Genomic DNA, 27,954 nt, shown 5'->3' with positions numbered 1-27,954 from the left:
AATTTCGTGTTCGCGACATCACTAGTGACAACTGCAACAGATGATTGTTTAAAAGAAACCTTGCATTCTTTCATTAATCTATTTCTCTATATTCAAATTTTGTATTTTCAAGGAAAATATAGCTTCACAGAGTGTGATACATTCTATTTGTTGAAGAAAAGAGACATATATGTTTTTGAAAGACCGTGACAAGAAATGCTCTGCAAACCACAGTGGGTTGAACAAAACATCAATTACTGTTACAAAGACTATTTTTCGCTTACCACTGAAACCACAGACCCTTTTCACTTAATATATATACATGCTACATCAAGGTACACAGCATTATCACAATCTGCAAGAATGGGTTTCTTCTACATATGCTACACATCTGCTTTGTTTCTTTTTATAGCCTTTTCTAAAGGTAACTAAATTATATAACAATTAGAAACATATTTATTTCCTGTAACATGAATAATGGAACCATAGAAATTGAGTAACTTATTATATTACAATTTATTTGTGGGATAATTAATATAATTTTGTAAATACTTAAAGGGACACTATAGTCACCAGAACAACTACAGATTATTGCATTTGTTCTGGTGAGTAGAATCATTACCTTCCCGCTTTTTGCTCTAAACACTGTCTTTTTAGAGAAAATGCAGTGTTTACATTACAGCCTAGTGATAACTTCACTGGCCACTCCTCAGATAGCCGAGATCCTTCCTGGGTCATGGCTGCCTAAAATGCATCCAAACATTCAGCGTCTCTACCCTCTGCATGCAGACACTGAACTTTCCTCATAGAGATTCATTGATTCAATTCATCTCTATGAGGAGATGCTGGTTGGCCAGGACTGTGTTTGAATCATGCTGGCTCTGCCCTTGATCTGCCTCCTTGTCAGTCTCAGCCAATCCTATGGGGAAGCATTGTGATTGGATCAGGCCACCACTTCTGATGATGTCAGCAGACTGCTTGTTTTTCTGAGGCAAACAGCATGCAGAGTTACAGCTTCAGGCTTGAATACAGTAAGATTTTGCTATATTTATGGAGGCAGGAGGGGCTAGATGGTGGTGTTAACATTATAGGGTCAGGAATATGTTTGTGTTCCTGACCCTATAGTGATCCTTTAATGCAACATACAGCTGTAGCTCTGCATGTATTAGATATTTGACAAAGTGTTTCTCTGGAACACAAAGATATGTCTGTGTGCTCATGTTTATATGATACAGGTTCATGTTAAAATTGTACTTTTTCTTATTTGCTCCCCTTTTCAAATCTCAGGAGATTCCACGGAAATCATTGGAGGGAAGAAAGCTAAGGCCCATTCCAGACCGTACATGGCATTTTTTACAGGTAGCGATAATTGTGGAGGGACTTTGATTAAAACAAACTGGGTTTTAACAGCAGCGCATTGTAAAGTGTAAGTATATTAGCAGACATACATTTTTAAACTCTAGGTCATGTGTGATATTAAGTTCTGTGTTATTGGAGTATGAATTAGGGTTATTTACTAACATAGAAACATTGAAACATAAACACCACATTTTGTCTAAAATGGACTAAATCTGGTTAAAATTACCGAATTCCAACCACATTGGCAATTTGCAGATTTAATAAAGCCAAATGCAGGTAGGATTCCGTCACTCACACTGGGCTGAAATCCAGATCAAATTTAGGCTCATTTGGGACCTGATGACAAAATATAGACATTGTTCAATTCCATCAATAATGTCTGGATTTTGCATTCCGAATGGCTCCGTATGCATCCAGGATGGTTTTGTCCCAGTTTGTATGGGGCCATTTTGACTTCAGTCAATAACCATGAATGTAATGACTTGGAGTGATTTAAGAACTTAACTCCACACTTGCTGCCAACATAGCTGTATTACTGCCTAAATGCTGAAATTTTGGTTATAATGTAGCAAATAATTTCCTGTAATTTTTTTATATAGCTTTATTTGTCTTTATATAAAATTTGAATAGACAGTGATTCTCCTGGAAATCTGTGTCCCATTCCATTACGATGTTATGTTGGAGCTCCTAAGGTGGTTGTGGAATCATTGCCAAAAATGCTGCTTCCAAACATTGTGGGGATTTCAGAAAGATCATGCAGTGAGGCTGTTGTATGGTTGCCTGCCGGCAATTTAACACTCATGAACTTATCAGACATGAAATAAATGCTTTAGTTTATAACATTCAGCATTTATGAACATTGTGTTTCATTTTAAATCTACTTTATTTAGTCAGTGTGTCAGACTGTCAATATAACATTGTTCAGCATTATTTTTGTACTTCTGTTTTTTTTGTGTATATATATATATTTTTATTGGTCATCCAAAATGTTACATAACACTGTGACAACAATATTTGGGTACATTCATCATACATATTTCTTCAGAGATTGACAAAATTATCGCACAGACATTAGTAGACATAAATATAAGTAGACAAATGCATATACAAAATGGCTTTGTGAGTAGTACATAAGAAAACCGTGAGTTACGTTGTATATTTCCTCTTCCACATAGGATTTGAACTGTATGACTTTATTAATTCTTTAATAATTCTTTATTAATTCTGTAATAATGCTTTAATATTTTTGGGTGGGGGTATATCCAATCATCTGATGTATTTCAGTTGGAGTCACAATATCTTATCATATAGCTCTTTAAACATCTCATCTTATGGCTCATCATATAAGGATGCTACGTGTGAACGGTCTGTCTTGGAGGAGGGAAGGATCCTGGAGCACTTCCTGAGAACTATTAAATATATGTTGGTAATGCTGTCAAACCATTATATTGAGTTCATACAAACAAAGGGATATTTAGACCAACCCCCCCTCCCAGCCAGATATTTGTAGTATAGTATGGTTCATATGAGCCATTAAGATGTGAATTTAGTGGAAGACAACGTAAAGTTTCTAATTATAAACATTGTAAGCTTAACAAACTCAGAACAGTTGGCCCAGGGGAGAGCCTAGTGCTGCCTGGTGTTGTAGGTATGTTGAGAGTAGGTCTAATAGCGTATGAGTTAAAGGTGTGTCGGGGTAGTCATAAGATATAAATCTCATGCCTTCTCCAACTGCTGTAAGTCGGATTTAAAGCAGTTAGTCAGTGATTATATCTCCTGTGTTGCTTCCTTGTGTCCTATATCACTCCCTTTCAGCAAAATTATAGGATTGCACTGTTTGCACATATTTGTGGAGTAAATGTAGCTCGGATTTCCCCAATAAATATCTATCTCGTAGGCTGTTGCCTTATGAATTTCAACGTTAGTTCCCATATTTTATTATATAGGGTGTATTTATTGGTAAACGAGTAGTGGATTTCCTCCAGTACCCTTATAGTCTCCCTTTTTCTGAATTAATTCTCTTATTGTTGGGGCTGTGGCTTGTTTCTACTTCGTTGGGATGAGTAGATTAGCTGCTGTGAGTAAGTGATTTACGGGAACGCGCTTTGTTTTGGGAATTGGGTTAGGGTGTAGGAGGAATATTATTGTTGTAGCCTTATTTGCTATATGTATGCCTGTGATATTGTGTATCAGGATTGTTATGCGCTTCCAATAGTTCTGAATTACAGGGCATGACCACCAGATGTGTACGGGTGTGCCTGTCCCTTGGAAGCACCTCCAGCATAAGTTAGAGGTGGTGGTGAATAGTCTATGTAATTTATCTGGCGAGTAGTGTCATCGGGAAATTCTCTTATAATTTGCTTCTATTATGTTACAACTAATAGGAGTCCTGTGTATTTGCTTAACCTCCCTGGCGGTATTCCCGAGCGTGACTCGGGGTTAATTTTCGCTGCCAGAAGCGGTAACCCCGAGTCACGCTCGGGGTAGATAACAGAGCTGGCAGCTTCCAGCCCCCGGAGGTAAGATGTACTTACCTCCGCCGTGATCCGCTTCGGGAGGACTGCCTCACAGCCCAGGCAGCCCTCCCACGGCAAATCAGGCCCCCGGGGGCCATGTGATCGCTCTCAAAGAGCGATCACATGGCCCTCTATAGCTGGCTGTGGATCTGCCAGCAGGGAGACTGTTTGAAATATCAGACAGTCCCCCTGCTGGTGGGAAGTATAAAAAATAAATAAAAGACAAGTGTAAAAATAAATTAAATATATTTTTATATATATAATATATATATATACATATTATATATGTGTAACGTCATACAAAGTGTATTTTAATATTAATATAAGTATATATATTAATATTAAAATACACTTAGAATGACGTTACATATATATATTATATATATATATAATAGATGTACATATATATTATATATAAATACGTATAATTAAAATAATAAATAAATAAAATAATAAAATAAATAAATAAAATATTGAAACAAAATTTAATATAAATTATATATGCATACGTAATTTCATTCTAACTGTATTTTGTTATTAATATATATATCCGTAAAAAAATACACTTAGAATGACATTCTATATATATCTATATATATCTATATATATATATATATATATATATATATATAAAATACAAATAACCGCAAATATATATATATAGATAAATACATATAATTGCATAAAAGATTACATTAGTATACACGTAGAATTTAAATACCTATAAATGCATATATATTAAAATTCTACATGTATATTTAAATAATCTTTTAACGTAATTATGTGATTTGATTAATTAAAATTTGATTGACATGCCTGACAACACAGGGAAAAAGTGCAGAGAATTTAATTCGCAAGCACTATATTTGACCCTATAACTCTCCAAGACACCATAAAACCTGTACATAGGGGGTACTGTTTTACTCGGGAGACTTCGCTGAACTCAAATATTCGTGTTTCAAACTGGTAAATTGTATTACAACGATGATATTTTAAGTAAAAGTGACGTTTTTTGCATTTTTTGCAAGCGAACTGCACTTTTATGGTCTATATTATTGTTGTAATATGTTTTACTGTTTTAAAACACTAATATTTGTGTTTAGTGAAGTCTCCCGAGAATAACAGTACCCCCCATGTACAGGTTTTATGGTGTTTTGGAAAGTGAGTCACATATAAGGCTTGCATTTCATTTTTTTCACATTGAAATTTGCCAGGTTGGTTATGTTGCCTTTGAGAGCGTATGGTAGCCCAGGAATGAGTATTACCCCCATGATGGCATACCATTTGCAAAAGTAGACAACCAGAGGTATTGCAAGTGGGGTATGTCCAGTCTTTCTTAGTAGCCACTTAGTCACAAACACTGGCCAAAAATTCATTTTTTGCTTTTTTCACACAAAAACAAATATGAACGCTAACTTTGGCCAGTGTTTGTGACTAAGTGGCTACTAAAAAAGACTAAACATACCCCACTTTCAATACCTTGGCTTGTCTACTTTTTCAAATGGTATGCCATTATGGGGGTAATTCTCATTCCTGGGCTACCACACCGTCTCAAAGGTAACATTACCAATCTGGCAAATTTCAATTTGAAAATGGAATGTTCTATATTTGACCCTGTCACTTTCCAAAACAACATAAAACCTGTTAATGGGGGGTACTGTTGTACTCGTGAGACATCGCTGATTACAAATATGTGCATTTTTTGCAGTAAAACCTAACAGTATTATGACATTCACAGTTAAAATGTCAGACGGAAATGCAAATTTTAAAAAAAATCTTATTTTCTCAATTTTTTTTTACTTTTATTCATAATAAATGATGTTCCATATATGAATAGTTAATGATAGATTAAAGCCCTGTTTCTCCTGAACAAAATGATATATACCGTATATACTCGAGTATAAGACGACCCGAATATAAGCCGAGGCCCCTAATTTTACCCAAAAAAACTGGGAAAACTTATTGACTCGAGTATAAGACTAAGGTGGAAAATGCAGCAGCTACTGGTAAATTTCTAAATAAAATTAGATCCTAAAAAAGTTATATTAACTGAATATTTATTTACAGTGTGTGTATATAATGAATGCAGTGTGTGTGTGTATGAATGCAGTGTGTATATGAATGCTGTGTGTGTATGCAGTGTGTGTATGAATGCAGTGTGTATATAATGAATGGAGTGCAGTGCGTGTATATGAGTGCAGTGCGTGTATATGAGTGCAGTGCGTGTATATGAGTGCAGTGTGTGTATGAGTGCAGTGTGTATGCAGTGTGTATGAGTGCAGTGTGTGAGTGCAGTGTGTATATAATGAATGCAGTGTGTATGTATGAATGCAGTGCAGTGTGTGTATATGAGTGCAGTGTGTGTGTATGAGTGCAGTGTGTGTGTATGAGTGCAGTGTGTATGCAGTGTGTATATAATGAGTGCAGTATGTGTATATGAGTGCAGTGTGTATATAATGAGTGCAGTGTGTATATAATGAATGCAGTGCAGTGTGTGTATGAGTGCAGTGTGTATGCAGTGTGTATGCAGTGTGTATGCAGTGTGTATGCAGTGTGTATGCAGTGTGTGTATGAATGCAGTGTGTGTATATGAGTGCAGTGTGTGAGTGCAGTGTGTGTATGTGTGTATGTATGCAGTGTGTATGAATGCAGTGCAGTGTGTGTGAGTGCAGTGTGTGTGTGTGTGTGTGTGTGTGTGTGTGAGTGCAGAGCATTGGTGGGGGTGGGCATTTTATTAATTATTATTGTAATATATATATTTTTTTTAATGTTATTATTTTTTTTTTTTTTTTTATTATTTTTTTTTTCGTCCCCCCTCCCTGCTTGTTAGCTGGCCAGGGAGGGGGGCTCTCACTCCCTGGTGGTCCAGTGGATGGGCTGTAGGAGGGGGGCTGTCAGGAAGCTGTAACTTACCTTCACCGCAGCTCCTGTCAGCTCCCTTCTCTCTCCTCCGTCCGTACAGCTCCCAGGTCAGCTTCCTCTGCAACTCTCGCGGCCGCGCGGAGCGTTGCCACGGTAACCCGTGGCAACGCTCTGACCCCGCGGCTCTCGCGAGATTTGCAGAGGGAGCTGACCTGGGAGCTGTACGGACGGAGGAGAGAGAAGGGAGCTGACAGGAGCTGCGGTGAAGGTAAGTTACAGCTTCCTGACAGCCCCCGGTCCTTGTCTGTATTATGGCAATGAAAATTGCCATAATACAGACAACTGACTCGAGTATAAGACGAGTGAGTGTTTTTCAGCACAAAAAATGTGCTGAAAAACTCGTCTTATACTCGAGTATATACGGTAATAAGTGTGGGTGCATATAATTTGAAAGAGGGGAACTACGGGTGAACAGACATATTGCGCAAATTCCAGTTTTTGTTTACGTTTTGTTTTGATCAGAACGTGCACTATTGACTCCGTCCTGAAGGGATTAACTTCTCCTTGCGATCCAGCGATGTCCCCACGCTGTGATTGCCGGTGAGAGCCCCGGCGGATGCCTCCATCTGACTTCCTGGTTCCGTCTCTGTGAGCCGCAGAGGCTCATGGGGGCGGAACTGGGCGGGTAATTCAAATGCAAAAAAATGGTACCGCTTTTGGTACAAAATTCCTGACATAATCATACCGCCAGGGAGGTTAAATATGTTAGACCATAAGTATGATTTGGAGGTCCGTAACCCATGATATTGTGTATATAGGAGTTGGTCTTTATATTCGAGTTGTAGTAATTTATAAAACGTCTAAAGATATTTAGTTTTCATATTACGAGTGTGGCATTTAATTTCAAAGTCAAAGTATGGATTGTCCCCTGTCAGTAATAACAGTTCAGACTGTATGAAGTGAGAAAGTAGGGCGTAAAAGAAAGACTCCAAAGGTGATGGTCGTGCTTTGTTTACTATGTTGGGTGATGATTTTAAGCACTTATCTTCTAAGAGTGAGCCTAACGTAAGGTGTTTAGAGTTTTTAGGTGATTTAAAGACAGTGGTATGGAGACCTGGTGGGAAGAGGGGATGTTATGGGTTATGGGGTAGAGAGGAGATGGGTGTGGAGAGACATTAGGTGAGTTTCTGATGTGGTTCCAAAGTTTATGGGCAGGTACGATCGTTGGGTGAGTTTGGTATTGGGGGCATAAGTGTTTATGTCCATTACTCTGCCATGGCATGGTGTATATTGGTATTCGAAACGTATAATTTTCCAATTTCACTCACTGTTTATGTGGTGCCAGATTTGTCCAGTCATATATCCTAGTTAAAGTTATTGCTTTGTGATATCATTTTATGTCTGGGAGACCTTACCCCCCTCCCCCCCCCCCATAATTTGTGTCAAGTTAGGGTGTGGAACGCTAGCCGTGAATGTTTACCTCCCCAGATAAATTCTGAGATGGTTCATCTAATAGTGGAGAAGAAGGATTTAGGTAATTCAATGGGGATAACCTGTAACATATACACAATTTTTGGTAAAGTATTCATCTTTAATATGTTACTTCTACTAATCCAGTTGAAGTGGGGTTTGTTCCCTGATGTTAGGTCTTACGACTGGTTGTAAACTAGTGGGGTATAATTTAGTTTGTAGAGTTTGGAGAAATCTTTCAATAATTGAAACCCTAAATATTTGATGGCTAAATCAGCCTACGTGAAGGAGTAAGAGGTTTTTAGGGTGGCTGTGACATGTTCGGTTGTATGTAAAGGTAGCATTTCCCTTTTGGAGTAGTTCACTCAGAAATTAGATTAAATCTTCAGGTAAAGGTATGGATTGTATCGTCTGAACAGGGCCGTCTTTAACGCGGGGCAAACAGGGCAGGTGCCCCGGGCCCAGTTACTCCTGGGGGGCCAGAGCAGCTGCTCCGTGGCCCCGCGATTTGCGCAGCCCCTATGGACCGGGCGGTGCGGCTGCACGGAGCCGCACCAGCCCGCACACTGAGGAGGCTCCCCGGGTGGCCCATGCACTAAGGGCCACCCGGGGAGCATGTGTCAGCAGGGGCCCGGTCAGGCTCTGTGGCGCTTAAACAGCGCGACCGGGCCCCTTCCTGTTCTGCAGCCGGCTGGGAGGAAGTGACGTTACTTCCTCCCACCGGAGATAATAGCCGCGCGGGAAGAGAAAGGCAGGGAGGGGAGTTCCAGAGGAGGACTCCCATCTGCCTCAGCCTGCCACTGGACCAGGGAAACCACCCTCCAGAAAAGGTAAGAACCTGGAGGGTGGCTAAATGTATGTCAGTAGGTCTGTGTGTGTGTGTGTGTGTGTGTGTGTGTGTCAGTATGTCTGTGTCAGTATGGCTGTGTGTGTGTCAGTATGTCTGTGTGTGTGTCAGTATGTGTGTGTGTGTGTGTGTCAGTGTGTGTGTGTGTATGTCTGTGTCTGTATGTGTGTCAGTATGTCTGTATGTGTGTCAGTATGTCTGTGTGTGTATGTCAATATGTCTGTGTATGTCAGTATGTCTGTGTGTGGGTCAATATGTCTCTGTGGGTCAGTATGTGTGTGTGTGTGTGTGTGTGTATGTTAGTATGTGTGTGTGTGTGTGTCAGTATGTCAGTGTCTGTGTGTCAGTATGTATCAGTGAATGTTTTAATGTCTGTCTATGTGTATGTGCCAGAACATCTGTCTGCATGTATGTGTGTGTGTGTCAGTATGTGTGTGTCAGTATGTCTGTGTGTGTGTGTGTCAGTATGTCTGTGTGTGTGTATGTAAGTATGTCTGTGTGTGTGTATGTAAGTATGTGTGTGTGTGTGTATGTAAGTATGTGTGTGTGTGTATGTAAGTATGTGTGTGTGTGTCAGTATGTCTGTCAGTGTATGTGTCAGTATGTCTGTCAGTGTATGTGTCAGTATGTCTGTCAGTGTATGTGTCAGTATGTATCAGTGAATGTTTTAATGTCTGTCTATGTGTATGTCAGTATGCCTGTGTGTGTGTGTGTCAATACGTCTGTGCGTGTCTGTGTGTGTCAGTGCATCTGTCAGCGTATGTGTCTGTGTATGTATGTATGTGTGTGTGTCAGTATGTCTGCCAGTATATATTTGTGTGTCAGTGACTGTGTGTGTCAGAATGTATCTGTGAATATTTTAATGTCTGTGTGTGTGTGTGTGTATGTGCCAGTACGTCTGTCAGTGTGATTGCGGGTTGGGCGCAATTGGGGGGTGAGGCAGTGGGAGGGGCAGGGCCCTGGGGGCCCAAGAAAATGCATTGCCCAGGGTCCTAATCATATTATAGACGGCCCTGCGTCTGAAGCTGGGAGCTCCGTTAGAACACGGCCATACAGGTCGGTGATTGGGAAGCTCTGTTAGAACGCGTCCATACAGGTCGTGCTTGGGGAGCTCTGTAAGAACACGTCCATACAGGTCGGTGGTTGGCTCCGCCTCCCTGTTTTCTGTTTTATCTTATATTGAAACATTTCCATTATCATGTGTGAATTAAAAGTGAATTTTCAATTATAGACTTAGAAAATGTTATCAATTCAGCTATTTTTACCTGAAACTTGAAATTACTTTGAATTTTTGCATTAGTAAATAACCCTGTTATTATATCAGGATTATTTATTAACCCCTTAAGACCGCAGGCAAATGTACAAGTTGTGATCAAAACAAAACGTAAACAAAACCTGGCATTTGCGCTATATGTCTGTCCAACCGTAATTCACCTCTTTCATATTAAATGCACCCACACTTATTATATATATTTTTATTCAGTGGAAACAGGGCTTTAGTTTAACATCAAATATTTAGGTATGGAACATAATTTAATATGAAAAAAATGGGTGAAAATAAGATTTTTTTTAATTTGTTTAGTTCTACGTGACATTTTAACTGTGAATGTCAAAATACTGTTTGCTTTTACTGCAATATAATACACATATTTGTATTCGGCAATGTCTAACGTGTAAAACAGTACCCCCTATGTACAGGTTTTATGGTGTTTTGGGAAGTTACAGGGTCAAATATAGAATGTTACACTTTTCTGTTTTTTTCACATTGAAATTCGCCAGATTGGTTACGTTGCCTTTGAGACCATATGGTAGCCCAGGAATAAGAATTACCCCCATGATGGCATACCATTTGCAAAAGTAGACAACCCAAGGTATTGCAAATGGAGTATGTCCAGTCTTTTTTAGTAGCCACTTAGTCACAAACACTGGCCAAATTTTGAGTTCCAATTAGTTTTTTGCATTTTCAAATATTAACACTAACTTTGGCCAGTGTTAAATATATCCAAGATAGCACTCCAAGGACTTGCATAAAAAATAACTTTTATTACCTTCCAGTAAAAACAGCGAAAATGATTTTCGCTGTTTTTACTGGAAGGTAATAAAAGTTATTTTTTATGCAAGTCCTTGGAGTGCTATCTTGGATATATTTTTTTTTAATTTTGGCTGACAAGCACCGGGCACCCACTATTTACACAGGAGGAGTGCAAGATTATTTTTGTTTTATATATATATATATATATATATATATATATATGCAAAATCCTTGCACACAGGCTGTACATATAAATAGAAAAATAAATAGATGCCGGGTGCACACCCTGGGGCTTTAGGTATCCAAGTATAGGTAGAATAGGTAGCACTCACGATCTTCAAGTTAAAAATCTTCTTTTATTGTGCAAGTTTAAAACATAATGCCAGGATCAACGTTTCCATCCTCTCTCAGGACTTTCATCAGGATCAAATGAAAGGATCAAATGATCAAATGAAAGTCCTGAGAGAGGTCTGAAACGTTGATCCTGGCATTATGTTTTAAACTTGCACAATAAAAGAAGATTTTTAACTTGAAGACCGTGAGTGCTACCTATTCTACCTATACTTATATAAATATATATATATAATGAAAATTATATATATATATTTAATCAATATCATTGTACGTGTATTTTGATATTAATATATATATATAATTATGTATATATTATTAAAATACACGTAGACAGTGTATGTATATTTATGTGTGTATATATATATATGATCTAAGTATATATGTTATTTTTACACTGTTTTAATTTTTTTTTATTTTTTTCAGACAGCAGGGGGAGTACCTGTCATTACAGGCACTCCCCCTGCTGGCATTGCCTTGGACGGCTATGCCGTCCATGTGATCGCGGGGTCCTCGCAAGGACCTCGCGATCACATGGCCCAGGGGGGCCGAAGAAGACGGAGGGGGAATCCCTGGGGTCCCAGGTAAGTCCCCCATACCGCGATCGCCAGCGTGGGATCGCCGGCGACCGGGTAAGTACAAAAGATCGCAGGGCTTTCTATGCCATCCTGCGGTGTTTAGAGCCACCAAAATGGGGACGGCATAGAACGCCCTGCGGTCTTAAGGGGTTCAATGTTAGAATTAAAAACCACCAAAATGGGGACGGCATAGAACGCCCTGCGGTCTTAAGGGGTTCAATGTTAGAATTAAAAGTGAATTTAAAATTTAAGGCTAAAGTAGCTGAACTGTAAACATAATTGAGTTTGAGAATGTTTCCATTTCAGCTATTTTTACTTTGAATTTGAAATTAACTTTGAATTCTCACTTTAGTGAATAACCCTGTATTTGTATGACTATGTTGCTCAATGCTGCTACTAAAAAAAATCTACATGTTTAAAGATCTGTATAGACTCTGATAAACCACCTCTTCAGGCAAAGCATTCAACATATTTATTCTTCTTACCGTAAAAAACTGTTTCATTTGCCTTAGACTAAATCTCCTTTATTCCATCTAAATGCATGACCTCATGTCCTTTGTATCGTCCTGTTTATGAATAGATTTCCACACAATAATTTGCATTGGCCCTGAATATATATGTATAATGCTTTCCTGTCCCCCCCTGAGGTGCTGTTTTCCTAAACTACATATATTTAAATTTGTTAACCTTTCTTCATAACTTAAATGCTCCATTTATTCTATTAATTTTGTAGCCTGCCTCTGGACTTTTTCTAGTGCCATAATATCCTTCTTTAGAACAGGTGCTAAAATTGCACAGGTAGGTGTGGTCTTAGCAGTGATTCATAAAGAGGCAAAATTATATTTTCATCCTGAGAAGGCCCTATCTATACATGACAATACTTTACTGGCCTTAGCCACTGCTGATTGGCATTGCACATTGTTGCCTAATTTGTTGTCCATAACAATTCGCAAATCCATTTCATGTGTTATACCTAATTCACTACCATTAAGTTTGTAAATTGCTTGTGCATTCTTTGCCCTGAAGTGCATAACTGCATTTTTCTACATTAAACTTAATCTGCCATTTGACTGTCCAATTACCCAATCTATCTAAATCCCCCTGCAGCAAAACAATATTCTGCTCACATTGTATCATTTGACAGATGATAAAATCTGGATACAATAGTGTTTCCTGACTTAACCCCTTAGGGACACAGCTTCAGAAGTAAAAGACTAGCATGATGAAATATTTCCATGTGTCCTTAAGGGGTTCATTTGTTATGCAATTTCTGGTTTACTACTAATGCTTTTATATTACTTTTAATTAAAAATATTGTTAAAGTGCTTCCTACCTGCAGCCCCACACTCCAGATGATCCATGGGTATAACAGTGCTGTAACACCCACCCTCCAGGCCGCCACCTGTCTGTTGCGATTGACCCTGCTTAACACATAAGCACACTACAAACTCACTGGCACACACACTTACAAGCACACTATATACAAGCTCACTGACAAACAAGCTCACTAAAGGCAAGCTCACTGACACATAGGAGCTCTCTGACCCAAACAAGCTCACTGACACACAGACACTCTCTGACCCACACAAGCTCACAATTGACAAGCTCACTGACACACACAAGCTTCCTACAGACAAGCTCACTGACAGACACAAGCACACTCCAGACAAGCTCACTGACACATATAAGCTATCTGACCCATACACAAGCTCACTATAGACAAGCTAACTGATAAATACACACACATAATCACTATTAGTCTGCTGGGTAACATATAATTACTTATCACTGGCAGTGGCAGTGGGGACTTTGAGGGTAGTGTGAGGTTTCTTCATGAAGTTCTCTCTTTTTCTGTGTGACCTAGCTTACCTGACTACATTCTGTTCTCGTGTACTAGTGTACCTGACCCAGCCTATTACTTCTACCTGATTTTGTGTTCAGGCCTCTGGTTTGTCTTGCTACCTGACATGTGTACCGGTCCCTGGCTTGTTCAGAACATTGCTTTTCTCTTGCTCCTGATCTTTTCCTGTGTCAGATGTTGTTTTTTATTTTTTTGTTCCTCCCCTGGGCCTGGCATGTAGTATTTTTTTAAGTATAGTCCTGTTACTTCCTGGTTCCTGCTTTACGTTAAGTCCAGCCACTATAAGGTCTGGTAATACGCCTCTTCCTATTTGCCTGGATTTGCCTTTGTTAGGTCACTGCCTCTCACCATGCAGGGGATCCTCTAGCCAACCCTGACAGCAAATTGCCAATGCAGTTATAATTCTGTCATTTTTACAGTAATTTGTCCATTGGGCAAAATCCAATGTTTAATTGATAGCCCTGATATGAATAGCCCTGATATTTAAAATATTTGCTCATTACAGGAGTAAAAAAGCAGAGGTGTAATAAGCCACGATAAATATAATATTAGAGTAGACAGACCTTTACTGCAGAGCTATCTCTTGTAAACAGACATTAGCTAACATACCATAGAATATCTAATGCACAAAGAAGATCAAGAATTCACAATGAATTTTATTTTGCAATATTTATTAACGAGGCGACACTTGCGAAAAAACCCATATAGTGCTAAAAAATACTGTTATGTTAAATAAAAGTCATGTATTTAGTAAAGTATTTAGTATTTACTCTGCAAGGGAAGTAAAATCACTCATACCGCTCAATCCGTTTATTGATAAATTTCCAAAGTTCTTCAACAGCCAGGGTAAACAGAATACTACTTGGTGAACATTGAGAAATAATATCTCCAAGCACTCAATATAAATCATTTATAAATGATCTTGAAGACAGCATTGAAAGTCATGTTTCAGTGTTTGCAGATGACACAAAACTTTGTAAAATAATACAATGTGAGCAAGATATTACTTTGCTGCAGAAGGATTTAGATAGACTGGAGGACTGGGCACTCAAATGGCAGATGAAATGTAATGTTGAAAAATGCAAAGTTATGCACTTCGGCGTAAAGAATACACAAGCAAGGTATACCCTTAATGGAAGCGAATTAGGGATAACAACACACGAAAAGGACTTGGGAATTGTTATAGACAACAAACTATGCAACAATGTGCAATGTCAATCAGCAGTGGCCAAGGCCAGTAAGGTATTGTCATGCATGAAAAAGGGCATTCATTCTCGGGACGAGAATATCATTTTGCCTCTCTATAAATCACTGGTAAGACCACATATTGAATATGCTGTGCAATTTTGGGCACCTGTTCTAAAGAAGGATATCATGGCACTAGAAAAAGTGCAGAGGCGGGCTACAAAATTAATAAAAGGAATGGAACATATCAGCTATGAAGAAAGGTTAACAAATTTAAACCTATTTAGTTTAGAAAAACGTCGCCTGAGAGGGGATATGATAACATTATACAAATATATTCGGGGCCAATACAAACCATTGTGTGGAAATCTATTCACAAACCGGACTTTACATAGGACACGAGGCCATGCGTTTAGACTGGAAGAAAGAAGATTTCGTCTAAGGCAAAGGAAAGGGTTTTTTACTGTAAGAACAATCAGGATGTGGAATTCTCTGCCTGAAGAAGTGGTTTTATCAGAGTCCATACAGATGTTCAAACAGCTACTAGATGCATACTTGCAAAGACAGAATATTCAAGGATATAATCTTTCAATGTAGGGTAATAACTGCTTGATTCAAGGATAAATCTGACTGCCATTCTGGGGTCAAGAAGGAATTTTTTGTCCTAGCTTGTTGCAAAATTGTGCTTCAAACTGGGTTTTTTTTTTTTTTTTTTTTCTTTTGGATCAACAGCAAAAAACAGGTGTGAGGAAGGCTGAACTTGATGGACGCAAGTCTCTTTTCAGCTATCTAACTATGTAACTATGTAACTATGTAATATGTTGAGGGGCTATGGTTGCTTTAATGTAATTAGTTTAATAGAAACTGAAATATAATTTGTTGAAACATATTCTATTTTAGCTTCTTTGTTCTTACAGTGATGATAAGTCAGTGGTCATTCTGGGAGCCAATTATTGGAAGCAATATGAACGAGAACAGCAAAGGTTTTCTGTTTCCAAAATATTGAAATATCCAGGCTTTCAAAGTCGCACACTATCCAACGATTTTCAGCTTATACAGGTAGGACATTTTTCACGTAAAGACTTACAGCAATGTTGGGAATTCTGTTGAAATATTAAAAGGAGCACAGAAACAGGAAGTGATTTTTCAAAGTGAATTTTCTAAGGCATTAAACTCCATCTGAGCAGGTGAGATATGTCTGTTCAAGTTATGATACCTGTTGCTTAAGTTAGACAGCTTGGGTGGCAGATGAGAAGGTAAAACTCAGAGAGACACATTGCAATCTTTCATAAATGTCTTCAGTTATAACCTTTCTTAACAGGGAAAGTGGGTGCAGGGTATCTCTGAACACTAATATCTGTAATCAGTCCTGCCATCAGAAATTTTGGTGTATAGTGAATGCAAAGAGTGTGTTTGTGTAATGAATATAGTGTGTAAAATGAATGCAGAGTATATGTTTGTATAACAACTGCAGAATGTGTGTTTGTGTGTATAGTATATGTAGTGTGTATGTAGTCAATGCAGAGTGTGTAAAATTATTGCAGAGTGTATAGTGACAGCAGAGTGTGTGTAGTAAATGCAGAGTGTGTATAGTGAATGTAGTATGTCTGTAGTGAATGTAGAGTGTGTATAATGATTGAAGAGTGAATAGTGACGGGAGAGTGTTATAGTGAATGTAGTTTGCGTAGTGAGTGCAGAGTGTGTATAGTGAATGTAGTATGTTTGTTGTGAATGCGGAGTGTGTACAGTTACTGTAAAGCTTGCACTAGAAGTACATCGTTCTACGGCTCTGTCTCACTAACCTCTGAACTTATTTATTGTATATATTCCTTTCCTTGTATATAGTTATATTCTTTCCTATCTTTCACTTAGTACTTTTTGTAAATATTGTACCCTTGTGTATATCTATTTTCTATATTTTCTTTCCGCACTGTTTTTTTTTTTGCCGTATATGGACATAATTCAATTTACTTCTGACACACACCTAATTGTATCCACGATTTATGTGCTATACTAGTTACTGACACACATTTTTTAGTTGACATAAATAAAAGTGAAGTTTTACATACTTATACGGTACTTATCCATTACCGTTTTGGCCAGGAAATCTTCTTTATGTTTATCTCTAAAAATGTAATTGGGTTCATGCCCTCTGACCAATCAACATTTAACGCCCACCCTTCTAAATACCATTTATTCTGATTGAAGATTACATTGCATTACTTTTCACTGAAAGGAAAAAATAATGTTAAAGTAATGCATGCTGGAGACTCGAACATGTAGTAAGAATGAAATGACGTTCTCTCTTACTCAAAAAATTTGGGGTTGTTTGACACATGTCTGTTGAAATAAAGCATCTTTCTGTGCATCCAATTCATCCCATGCTTCTATCTTTTGTACATTCTATCAGAGCTCATAAAAGCCATTCCTTCATACATTTCTTTACTAGATACTTGTGTAAGAACTCCTCTTTAGTAGGGGCCTTCTTGGATTTCCATCCCCCAGCTATAACTAAGTTTGCTGCTACTTAAACATGAAAAGTAGTTCATTTGTGGGTTTTTTGAGAGTGAAACTGGAAGTATGAACAACAGAAAATACTGATCTCTTTTGTATTATTTGATCCAAAAGTTTAGTTATAATATCCACCAGGGCAGCCATCAGAAAGTTTAGGGCCTTGACACAGCTCAAGATCTGGGCCCCCGGGGCCAGCCCTGAGTCCGCCCACAAGGAAGAAGTGTGTGTGTGTGTGTATAGTGGATGTAGAATGTGTGTCATGGATGCAGTGTGCATAGTGGAAGTAGAATGTGTGTAGTGGATGTGGTATGTGTGTCATGGATGCAGTGTGTATAGTGGATGCAGATTGTATGTTTTGTGTAATGTTTGTATGCATGCATTAGATGCAGTGTGTGTGTAATGAATGTTGGTGTGTATAGTGAATGCCAAGTGTGTTTTTGTGTAGTGGATGTAGTGTGTGTACAGTGAATGCAGAGTGTGTGTTTTTGTAGTGCATGTAGTGTGTATAGTGCATGTAGTGTGTTTGTAGTGAGTGCAAAGTGTGTATAGTGCATATAGTGTGATTGTGGTGAATGCAAAATGTGTATAGTGAATGTAGTGTGTTTGCAGCAAGTGCAAAATATGTATAGTGATTGTAGTGAGTGCATAGTGTGTATAGTGCATGTAGTGTGATTGTGGTGAATGCAGAGTGTGTGTATAGTGAATGCAGTATGTTTGTAGTGAGTGCAAAGTGTGTATAGTGAATGTAGTGTGTGTGTGTGTGTAGTGCAGTGTGTTTAGTAAATGTAGTGTGAGTATGTGCAGTGCAGAGTGTGTTTAGTGAATTTAGTGTGTGTGTAGTGCAGAGTGTGTTTAGTGAATTTAGTGTGTGTGTAGTGCAGAGTGTGTTTAGTGAATGTAGTGTGTGTGTGTGTAGTGCAGAGTGTGTTTAGTGAATGTAGTGCAGAGTGTGTGCTTGTAAGGATGCAGTGTTTGTGTAAAATAGGGGGGAGGGGAGTATTTTTTTAAAAAAATATTTGAGTATATTTAAATTTTATTCCCCCCCTCCATGCTTCTTACCGTGCCAGGGAGGGGGGAGATCGCATTGTAGAGGGAGCCAGCCATGGTACATTGCAGAGAAGGGGCCCAGCAGCACACACTGTCTTCCTTTCCAGCTCCTCTCTGACTAACTCTCACAAGACCGGCCTGCGTGCTGTGCGGAGCGTTGCCATGGTAACCCGTGGCAACGCTCTGGCGGCTGAAGGGCGCAGGAAAGTTAGACAGAGAGCAGCTGGAAAGGAAGACAGTGTGTTGCTGGGCCCCCCTCTGCAATTTACAGGTAGCAGGGGGTCCTCAGTGCACATATATATAGCGAAAATCGCTATATATATGTGCACATAAGGAATGTGGGTCTCGGACTGCCAGAGTAGTCCGGGCCCCCAAGGACCTCCGTGCCCATGACAAGCAGGGCCGGATTAAGAGCACAGTGGGCCTGGTGCTGACAGTTATGATGGGCCTAATTACGGAATCTTATTGACCAAAAACACTAAAACAGTCATACCTCCCAAGCGTCATGTATCTGATGGAGATGGTACTGGAGGGAAACTCATAGGATGCAGCTATAAGAAAACACATACCCTATGCTAATCTCTCTCTAATTTATGCTTTCATCTTTCAAGTAAATTCATACCCCCTAACAGCAGTGTCCAGTGAAGCAGGAAGTCAATGGGCGGGGTAAAAGGGTGTGCCACTGGCGCGAATCACGTGACCGGACCCGCCAAAAGGGGTAAACGTGCCCAAAAAGGGGGCATGTTTGTCCAAAGAATTGGAAGGTCAGCCTGGCATGAATGCATGTCAGGCTGCCAGCCAATCATGCAGGCTGTCCAACTAAGGGCATACTATGCAGGCAGCACCCTGAGCTTGACATAAATGCGTCTAATGATGCGCTCACTCCATGCTTTCTAAGGACTGTCCCCTAGCACTGGCTGGTCCACTTGTCTCCTTACCTTCTTACTAGCAGGCAGAAGTTCCTGAGACAGAGAAAATGTGTATGTAGTGAGTGTAGAAGAAAGGGGACATGCCACAGTGTTAGAGAGACCGACGTCTGCATTACCTAAACTAATTTTGTCAGCCAATCCACACAAGTTTTGTTCCCATACATCCCTCTTAAGCTTCCAAACTTAAAGGGACACTATAGTCACCAGAACAACTACAGCTTATTGTATTTGTTCTGGTAAGTAGAATGATTCCATTCAGGCTTTCTGCAGTAAACACTGTCTTTTCAGAGATGGCTGGCCGCTCCTTAGATGGCTGCTAGAGGTGCTTCCTGGGGCAGTACTGCCTAGTGTGCAGCACTGCCACTCAGTGTCTCCACCCTCTGCATGCAGACACTGAAATTTCCTCATAGAGATGCATAGATTCAATTTATCTTTATGAGGAGATGCTGATTGGCCAGGGCTATGTTGGACTTGTGCTGGCTCTGCCTCTGATCTGCCTAGTTCTAGACAGTCTCAGCCAATCCTATGGGGAAGTATTGTAATTTGCTCAGACCACCACTTCTGATGATGTCAGCAGACAGTCAGTTCAGAGGCAGAGCCAGCAGCTGCAGACTTGAATACAAGTAATATTTTACTATATTTAGGGAGGCAAGAAGGGGCCAGGGTGGTGGTTTTAACATAATAGGGTCAGAAATACATGATTGTGTTCCTGACCCTATAGTGCTCCTTTAAGCAAGAGTATGTGAAGAGTAGTTAAGGTTGCCACCTTTCTTGGAAAAAAATACCAGCCTTAATCATTTGTATAATTAATTAGTTATGCATGACATCACATGATGTAAATCACAAGGAGTGACATCAGAGAAATTCTGTAAAATCACCAACAAACTACTCACAGTTGGATTCTGCTGTACAGATGGATTGCTCCCAGTGTCTCCTTGATCCCAGTGTCTCAGTCTCGCAAGTCACCCAGTGTCTGTGTCCCTATGTATCACAGTGTCAGTGTCCCCTTGTCTCACAGTCCCCTAGTCTCCCAGTGTCCCAATGTCTCAGTGTGTCCCCGAGAGACATGGGGACACTGAGATACATGGGGACACTGAGACATTTAGGGAAACTGGGAGAAATGGGGACACTGAGACACTAGGGACACAGACACTGGGAGACATGGGGACACTGAAACATTTGGGGACACTAAGACACTAGGGACACAGAGACATGGGAACACAGACACTGGGAGACTAGGGGACACTGGGACATGGGGACACTGGGAGACATGGGGACATAGTGTTTCCGTGTCCCAATGTCTAAGTGTGTCTCAGTGTCCCCTAGTGTCTCAGCGTCCCCTAGTGTCTCTGTGTCCCCTAGTGTCTCTGTGTCCCCTAGTGTCTCTGTGTCCCCTAGTGTCTCTGTGTCCCCTAGTGTCTGTGTCCCCATATGTCCCCTAGTGTCTGTGTCCCCATATGTCCCCTAGTGTCTGTGTCCCCATATGTCCCCTAGTGTCTGTGTCCCCATATGTCCCCTAATATCTGTGTCCCCATATGTCCCCTAATATCTGTGTCCCCATATGTCCCCTAATATCTGTGTCCCCATATGTCCCCTAATATCTGTGTCCCCATATGTCCCCTAATATCTGTGTCCCCATATGTCCCCTAATATCTGTGTCCCCATATGTCCCCTAATATCTGTGTCCCCATATGTCCCCTAATATCTGTGTCCCCATATGTCCCCTAATATCTGTGTCCCCATATGTCCCCTAGTGTCTGTGTCCCCTAGTGTCTGTGTCCCCTAGTGTCTCAGTGTCCCCTAGTGTCTCAGTGTCCGCATGTGTCTCAGTGTCCGCATGTGTCCCTGCTGCCCTCCCCCCCCCCCATCCCTCACTTACCTGAGCTGTAGAGCTGCTGTCTGGACTCTGTGCTGTGTTGCTGCTCCCCCACAGATCAGTGAGTAGTAGAGAGAGGCAGGGATATGCTGTAACTTCCTATCCCTGCCTTTCTCCACATACAGTGACCCCTACTGGCCGGTGCTGGTATTGCAGAGTAATCTACATTTATTCTGCGAAAAATACGTGCATTTGTATTTCCGGTATTACTGCAATACCGGCATGGCCAGGCAGCCTCAAATACCGGCTGTGCCAGTGAAATACCAGTCAGGTGGCAAACCCAAGAGTAGTGCGTGTGTAAAAAAAAAAAAAAAAAAAATTATTTTTATATTTTTATTTTTTTTAAATGGGCCTATTCCATGGGCCTGGGCCTGGAGCTGCAGCTCCATCAGCCCCTATGTTAATCCGGCCCTGATGACAAGCATTATGGTTTTCATGCCCTGATGGCAGCCCTGATATCCACCACCATACACCAGAATGGTTTGATCACCGAGCATTTACACCACATATGATTCATTGTCTCCCTATCTATTCCACACCTCCAACAATTATCTGTTCATGTGCGTGAGTTGGAAATATATGAAAAGTCGGAACTGGTTAATAAAATTTTTGAATTCCTTTACTGAGTAAAAGGCTGAATGTCCACTAGCGCCATGTGCCCCCAAAAACCTGCCCCCAGCCTCTGTGTGTGTTATCTCTCTGCCCTTAGCCTCACTAAAATAATTTAACTCCTAAATGGCAGTGAATTGGGCAATGAGACTTCAGAGACATGATCTATACACCAACACTGGTCATTAAACTAAAGTTGTCTTTGTGACTATAGTGTTCCTCTAATTTTCTGCTTGACCGCTTACCGTCTGCTAGCAGGCACAGCTGTTTGAGTTTGTTTGCAAGAAAGGGCTTATGCTCACATAGAGCCACAGGTATTTATTTCTTCCTGTCCAGTTGTGGAATGCTAAAAGTGGAGCTCAGATATTGAAATACCCCTGCTAGTTGGACAGGCACAAACAATGTAGTGGAGGATATAAGATTAAGGATTGTGAGATGTTTCTTTTGCACTTTTGGTGGTTTAGGATGAAAGTATCACAATTGCTGCATTCTTAAACAGTGTAGATCAGATCCCTACCAGAGAGAACAGTAGGAAAAATACAACTGTGTATTACCAGACTTTAGCATGGCCAAGCTTAACATGAGAGAGAAAATTGATATTTCAGATCTAAAAACTAGCCATCGGTCAGGGAAATGCTAAATGTTTCATACCTATGACCATATCAATGATATCATTACATCACCCAACCCCACTCCCCCTGCCATCCTATGCACATTTGCACCTGCTACAACACAAGAGGTTTCTGCTCTGCTCCTGTCCTCCCGCCCCACCACCTGCTCCCTCGATCCTATTCCCTCGCATCTCATCCGCACTTTGTCTCCCTCTCTTGCTCTTCCTCTCGCTAGCATTTTCAATCTCTCTTTCCTCTGGCACATTTCCTTCACCCTTCAAACATGCAACCGTAACCCCAATTCTGAAAAAGCCCAACCTTGATTCCAACTACCGCCCTATCTCGCTACTGCCATTTGCCTCCAAGATCCTCGAGAGAGTTGTGTACGCCAGATTGACAGACTTTCTCGAATCCAACTCTCTGCTTGACCCCCTTCAGTCTGGATTCCGCGCTGGTCACTCTGTCGAAACTGCTGTGACCAAAGTATCCAACAATTTAATTGCTGCTAAATCTCAGAGAAACTGCTATGTTTATAATAGGGTTAATCCAGCCTCTAGTGGCTGTCTTATTGACAGCCGCTAGAGGCGCTTCTGCGCTTCTCACTGTGATTTTCACAGTGAGAAGATGCCAGCGTCCATAGGAAAGCATTGTGAATGCTGTCCTATGGACTGGCTGAATGCGCATTCAGCCGAGGAGGTGGAGAGGAGGAGGAGAGTCCCCCGCCCTGTGCTGGAGAAAGAGGTAAGTTTAACCCCTTCCTCCCCCTAAAGCCTGGCGGGAGGGGGTCCTGAGGGTGGGGGCACCCTCAGGGCACTATAGTGCCAGGAAAATTAGTATGTTTTCCTGGCACTATAGTGGTCCTTTAATCGAATTGCTGTTTTCACCTGTTTACATGTTAGCTAACCATCCCAGGATTGAAATAAACAGGATAATTTTGTTTAATCAAAACGATGCTTAATTGCATGATTTTTTTTTTTTCAATTGATTTTGTTTACAGTTAGATCGTCATGCAAAGCTAGGCCCGTTTGTTTCAGTTTTTCCATTTCCAAAGTCTACTGATGATATGAAAGAAAACACTCAGTGTAACACTGCAGGTTGGGGCTACACCGTACCTAATGTCCCACCTAATGTCCCACAGCTATCAAGGTATCTACGTGAAACTAACTTAACTATAATTGATAGAGCCAGCTGCCGAAGTGAATATAGAAAACAGAATATAAAAGCACTCATAACTGAAAACATGCTCTGTGCAAAACCAGTTGAGGACCGGAGAGATGATGCATGCATGGTAAGAGTTCTTAGTCACTTCAAGTGGTCTATTTGTCAGATAATTTTAATAAGACAATAAATCTGTTATTAATATAAACTTGCACCCCTGCTTAGCCATTGTAGAGTTACATACTTTGGTAAAGAAATGTATGATGCAAATGTATGTGTGTGCATATTGCATGTGTGTGTTTTATAGATTCTCACTGTGTCTAGAAGTCACGTATCAAATTCAAAAAAAAATAAACGTATCCTTGAGTGATTGAGAGAACCATTAGCATTTAGCATACTGAAGGACATTGCGAGTAACTGGTATGCAAAACATCTCTGCACATTTGTTCCTGTAAACAGCTCTGAGAGCAAGTTAAGCCTAAACTACTTGACTTATAATCATTTTGAAACTTCTGATGCCTTTAAAAAGATGCATTGCCAGTCCATTGAGTGAGTGTATGTAAGTCAGGTAAGTGGCAAGTGGCATTTATTTTCAGTATAGGTAGCACTGTTGTGTGTTTTATATATATATATATATATATATATATATATATATATATATATATATATATATATTAGAATTAGACACACATAATGATTTTATAGCAAACTGCTCTCCTAAAGATGTATCAGAGAGGTTCTACTCAATATATACCAACATGATCTGGACAGGCAGACTTGTTGTGTGGGATTACATGAAGCGTGTACTAATTCATTGACTGATTTTATGTATTAATCATTTTATTTTTCTTCTACCAATCATACGGTGGGCGAAAATCTATAGTTCCCCAGATATCCGTGGTCTCAATAAAACACAACCTTTCCATCACCCATGCATATCCAAGAACCAATGGAGGAACAAATCACTCTAGTTCTTTACAAAACTGATAATGTAGGAAACAATAGGTGTTATTGTGCCTTGGTGACTCCACAAATTCTTTGATGTTTATCCCAATACATTCCCAGCTTTCCCCTATGCAAGCTATGCAGCATAGCTTCAGCCTCATACATACACAAGACACCCTCTATCTATCTTATAATATATATTTTTCTCACTATGGGTGTTAGTGGGATCCTCATGTTTGAGTTTTGCCTAAGGCCTAGCAAAGTCTAAAGCTGACACTGACGTGACACTGGTATAGCTGTCATTTTATTCTATTGAAATTGAGCCACAAATTGTAATGTACATAGAGTATGGAAACAATATATCTGAACATTAGTGAAAACTGATTCTGTGATACAGACCTTTGGTATATTGCAACATATGTTAACCCATTTCTCTGCTGAGCTATATTAAAATATTAAATAATTAGTCTAGGCAAAATGTTACAAGAAAATGAGAAGTGTAAATGGACTTCAAAGGGGGTAACCCTAAGAATTAGATCAATTGTATACAGAAAGTGTCCAATGGATACAAAGTCCAAAAGACATTGTATCCATTGGACACTTTCTGTAGGCAATATGTTACCCCAAATTTCCACTAGGGGTGTCTGTTTTCAGCACTTATAATGTGCTTATTGTGAGTTCAAGTGGGCTGGTGAGGAGGGATAAGCAACAGGAGCCTTGCTCAATGTCCTCTGTAACCCAATCAGAACCCTGTGCTTGATAGCAGAGCTGCAGATAGTTATAGAGGATGTAAAACTCAGTTTAGCCCCAGCTCTTCCAATGCCTGTGTGTGAGGCATGGGAATGCCCATGGGCTGAGGTCCCCGCCAACCAATGCAGAGCCAGACACGCTGTCTGCCTTCTTGGGCCAGTGGGGAGATCAATGATACCTGCTCCCCCTCTCCCCCAAGAACAAGTACCGTGGCAAAGCTCTGACACAGCCCCGTGCTTGCAAGAGGAGTACAGTCAGCCTGCAGGTAAAGGCTGCAGGCTAAAGCTCTCTAGTAACCAGTGGATCACCAGGCAGTGCAAGGTCCCCTCTCCCTGATAAAAGGATAAGAAGGGTGAGGGCACATAAAGCTTTTATTTAAATTAAAGAAATATAAATTTTCTCGCTGATAACCCCCTACACACAATATGGACCCTATGCATTATTCACGCATTGCACCCCTGCACACACTGTACCCCCACACACACTACATCCCTGATAACCCCCGCACACAATGTAGACATTATGCACCCTTCATGCACTGCAACCCTACACACACACACTGCACCCCTCAAACACACAGTGCAGCCCTCACACACACTCCACCCTTCATACACTGCACCACTTACACTCACTGCACCACTCACACAGTGTGCCCCTATACACACAAACACTGCACACTCACTGCAGCCTGTCTGTGTGTATTTGGCAGTGTGTGTGTGTGTATATTCAGCAGTCTGTGTGTGTCTGTGTTTATTCAGCAGTGTGTCTGTGTGTATTCAGCAGAGTCTATTTCCTCTGTTAGCTACTGCAGATTACCAGTGAAAACTCATAATATTGAGTAAAGGAATGTTTAGTATTTACATGTGTATAAGCCTCACACGTTATCTCTTTTAATATAGGGTGACTCTGGCGGTCCTCTAATTTGTGAAAATCAACTGCGAGGAATTGTGTCATATGGGGACAGCACCTGCAGTTCTAAAGTACCTACAGTTTATACTCGACTAACATCAAAATATGTGAAGTGGATAGAGGCAAAGATTGCTGCTTTCTAAATCTGCATTTCATTCAGACTGTTTATCAATGCAAATTAAAATTATCTTACCAGCATCATTGGATATTATACTGTCATTGCTTTTGCCCTTAGCCACTATGATGATATATTTGTACGTTTACAAATGATAATGTTATATTTTTTTCTTTTCGAACAATGTGATGTCTTTAGAAATGCAATATGAATTTGATGTTGTTAATTTATGATAACATAGGCCCTTGTTGGGTCCCAAAAAGATATGGCAATGGAATCCAAAGCAAAACTGTATAAACACACCACAAAGACTACACCCCCAAGCCACAACCAAACCTCAAAGTTTAATTCATGCAAAATGTTATGTCCCTCATGACATCCTACTATACTATACATTGGCTGTTAAAACTACCTATTCATGCACCCATCTCTTACTCAACAAGACACCAGATCAACCCTATCCATCTCCTAACCACTTCATTAGCAGTTATATCAAACCCTCCTCCATCTCATCTTTATTAGCAATCACCTATCCCAATCTTCATTAGCAGTTACATCACATCCACTCATTCATTTTGTCCCTCACATCATAACAATCACCTCACCCCACTACATTTTTATAGCAATCTTGCCACTTCATTAGCCATTCCACCACCTCTCTCTCCCATAAAAAATCACAACCATCCCTCTCTTCCTAAATCCATTTTGTGAATGTGTGAAACAAGAAGCAGAAATATATTTTCTCACATCCTCCAATTTATCTGGTAGTCTAATAGAGTTGAGGCAGCAGAGGTCTTAGTACAAGTTTTTATCAGTGCTTCTCTGCATGGTTGTTTATTTGAGGTGCCAGCTATAGAAGGAGGTAGACATATGATGCAATATGCTCCACATTCTACTAATGGAGTCAGGAACAGGAACCACAGGGAGGTAGAGAGATGTAGGGAGTTTCGGAGGACTATTAATAGTTCCCAGCTCATGAGAGGCTTTGCTGGAAAAAAAAAACTCTTCTTTTCAGTGAACAAATGGCTCTTTTAGTATGGCAGCTAAAAAAATCGGTTTGACTTTTAATGGACACTGAATGTAGCTCTGATGTCAGAGGATTGATGAAGCTTGAACCTGTTGTTCCAGCCATCCTCTGACACCAATATTATTCTAACTGCATTTTCATTCATTCAACAATGGACTTCATTGATGACTTATGGCTAACAATTCAAAAGTGTAAACATCACATTTTGGCCACTGAGTCAGATTCCCCAGGTAATGCATTTGATAATGTATTGCTATAATTCAACAGTGTCACTGTGTAAGTATTTGATTTACTAAGGGGCTCAACTAAAGCAAAAAAAGTATTTGACAGTTAGATGTGGTGGCTATGGTGAAGTTCGGATTGTGTGCAACTCAACAAGAATTATCTATTTAAATGAAGATGTGAGGAGCATCGGCTTAAGGGT

The 27,954-nt window shown here is 40.1% G+C and overlaps 1 protein-coding gene across 1 annotated transcript; it reads left to right on the top strand.

The window, feature by feature from the left end:
• The first annotated feature begins 336 nt into the window (after positions 1-336).
• On the top strand, positions 337-27,392 carry LOC134612511 (granzyme A-like). The gene is made up of 5 exons (XM_063456890.1): positions 337-403; positions 1,267-1,405; positions 15,958-16,099; positions 23,624-23,914; positions 26,379-27,392. The coding sequence occupies exons 1-5, from the start codon at positions 343-345 to the stop codon at positions 26,529-26,531; spliced, it is 786 nt and encodes a 261-aa protein (XP_063312960.1). The 5' UTR covers positions 337-342; the 3' UTR covers positions 26,532-27,392.
• The last annotated feature ends 562 nt before the right edge of the window (positions 27,393-27,954 follow it).

This window comes from Pelobates fuscus, chromosome 5, assembly GCF_036172605.1.
Source record: "Pelobates fuscus isolate aPelFus1 chromosome 5, aPelFus1.pri, whole genome shotgun sequence".
Lineage (NCBI taxonomy): Eukaryota > Metazoa > Chordata > Amphibia > Anura > Pelobatidae > Pelobates > Pelobates fuscus.
Note: the sequence above shows the minus strand (reverse complement) of the source record. Positions and strands in the feature narration are given on the sequence as shown.

What these genes read in the sequence shown, in the direction of transcription:
- LOC134612511 (XM_063456890.1), top strand. Translation starts at nt 343, where the DNA reads ATGGGTTTCTTCTACATATGCTACACATCTGCTTTGTTTCTTTTTATA. An exon ending in ACGATTTTCAGCTTATACAG is followed by an intron (nt 16,100 to 23,623) that starts GTAGGACATTTT and finishes TTTTGTTTACAG; the next exon opens with TTAGATCGTCATGCAAAGCT. An exon ending in GGAGAGATGATGCATGCATG is followed by an intron (nt 23,915 to 26,378) that starts GTAAGAGTTCTT and finishes CTTTTAATATAG; the next exon opens with GGTGACTCTGGCGGTCCTCT.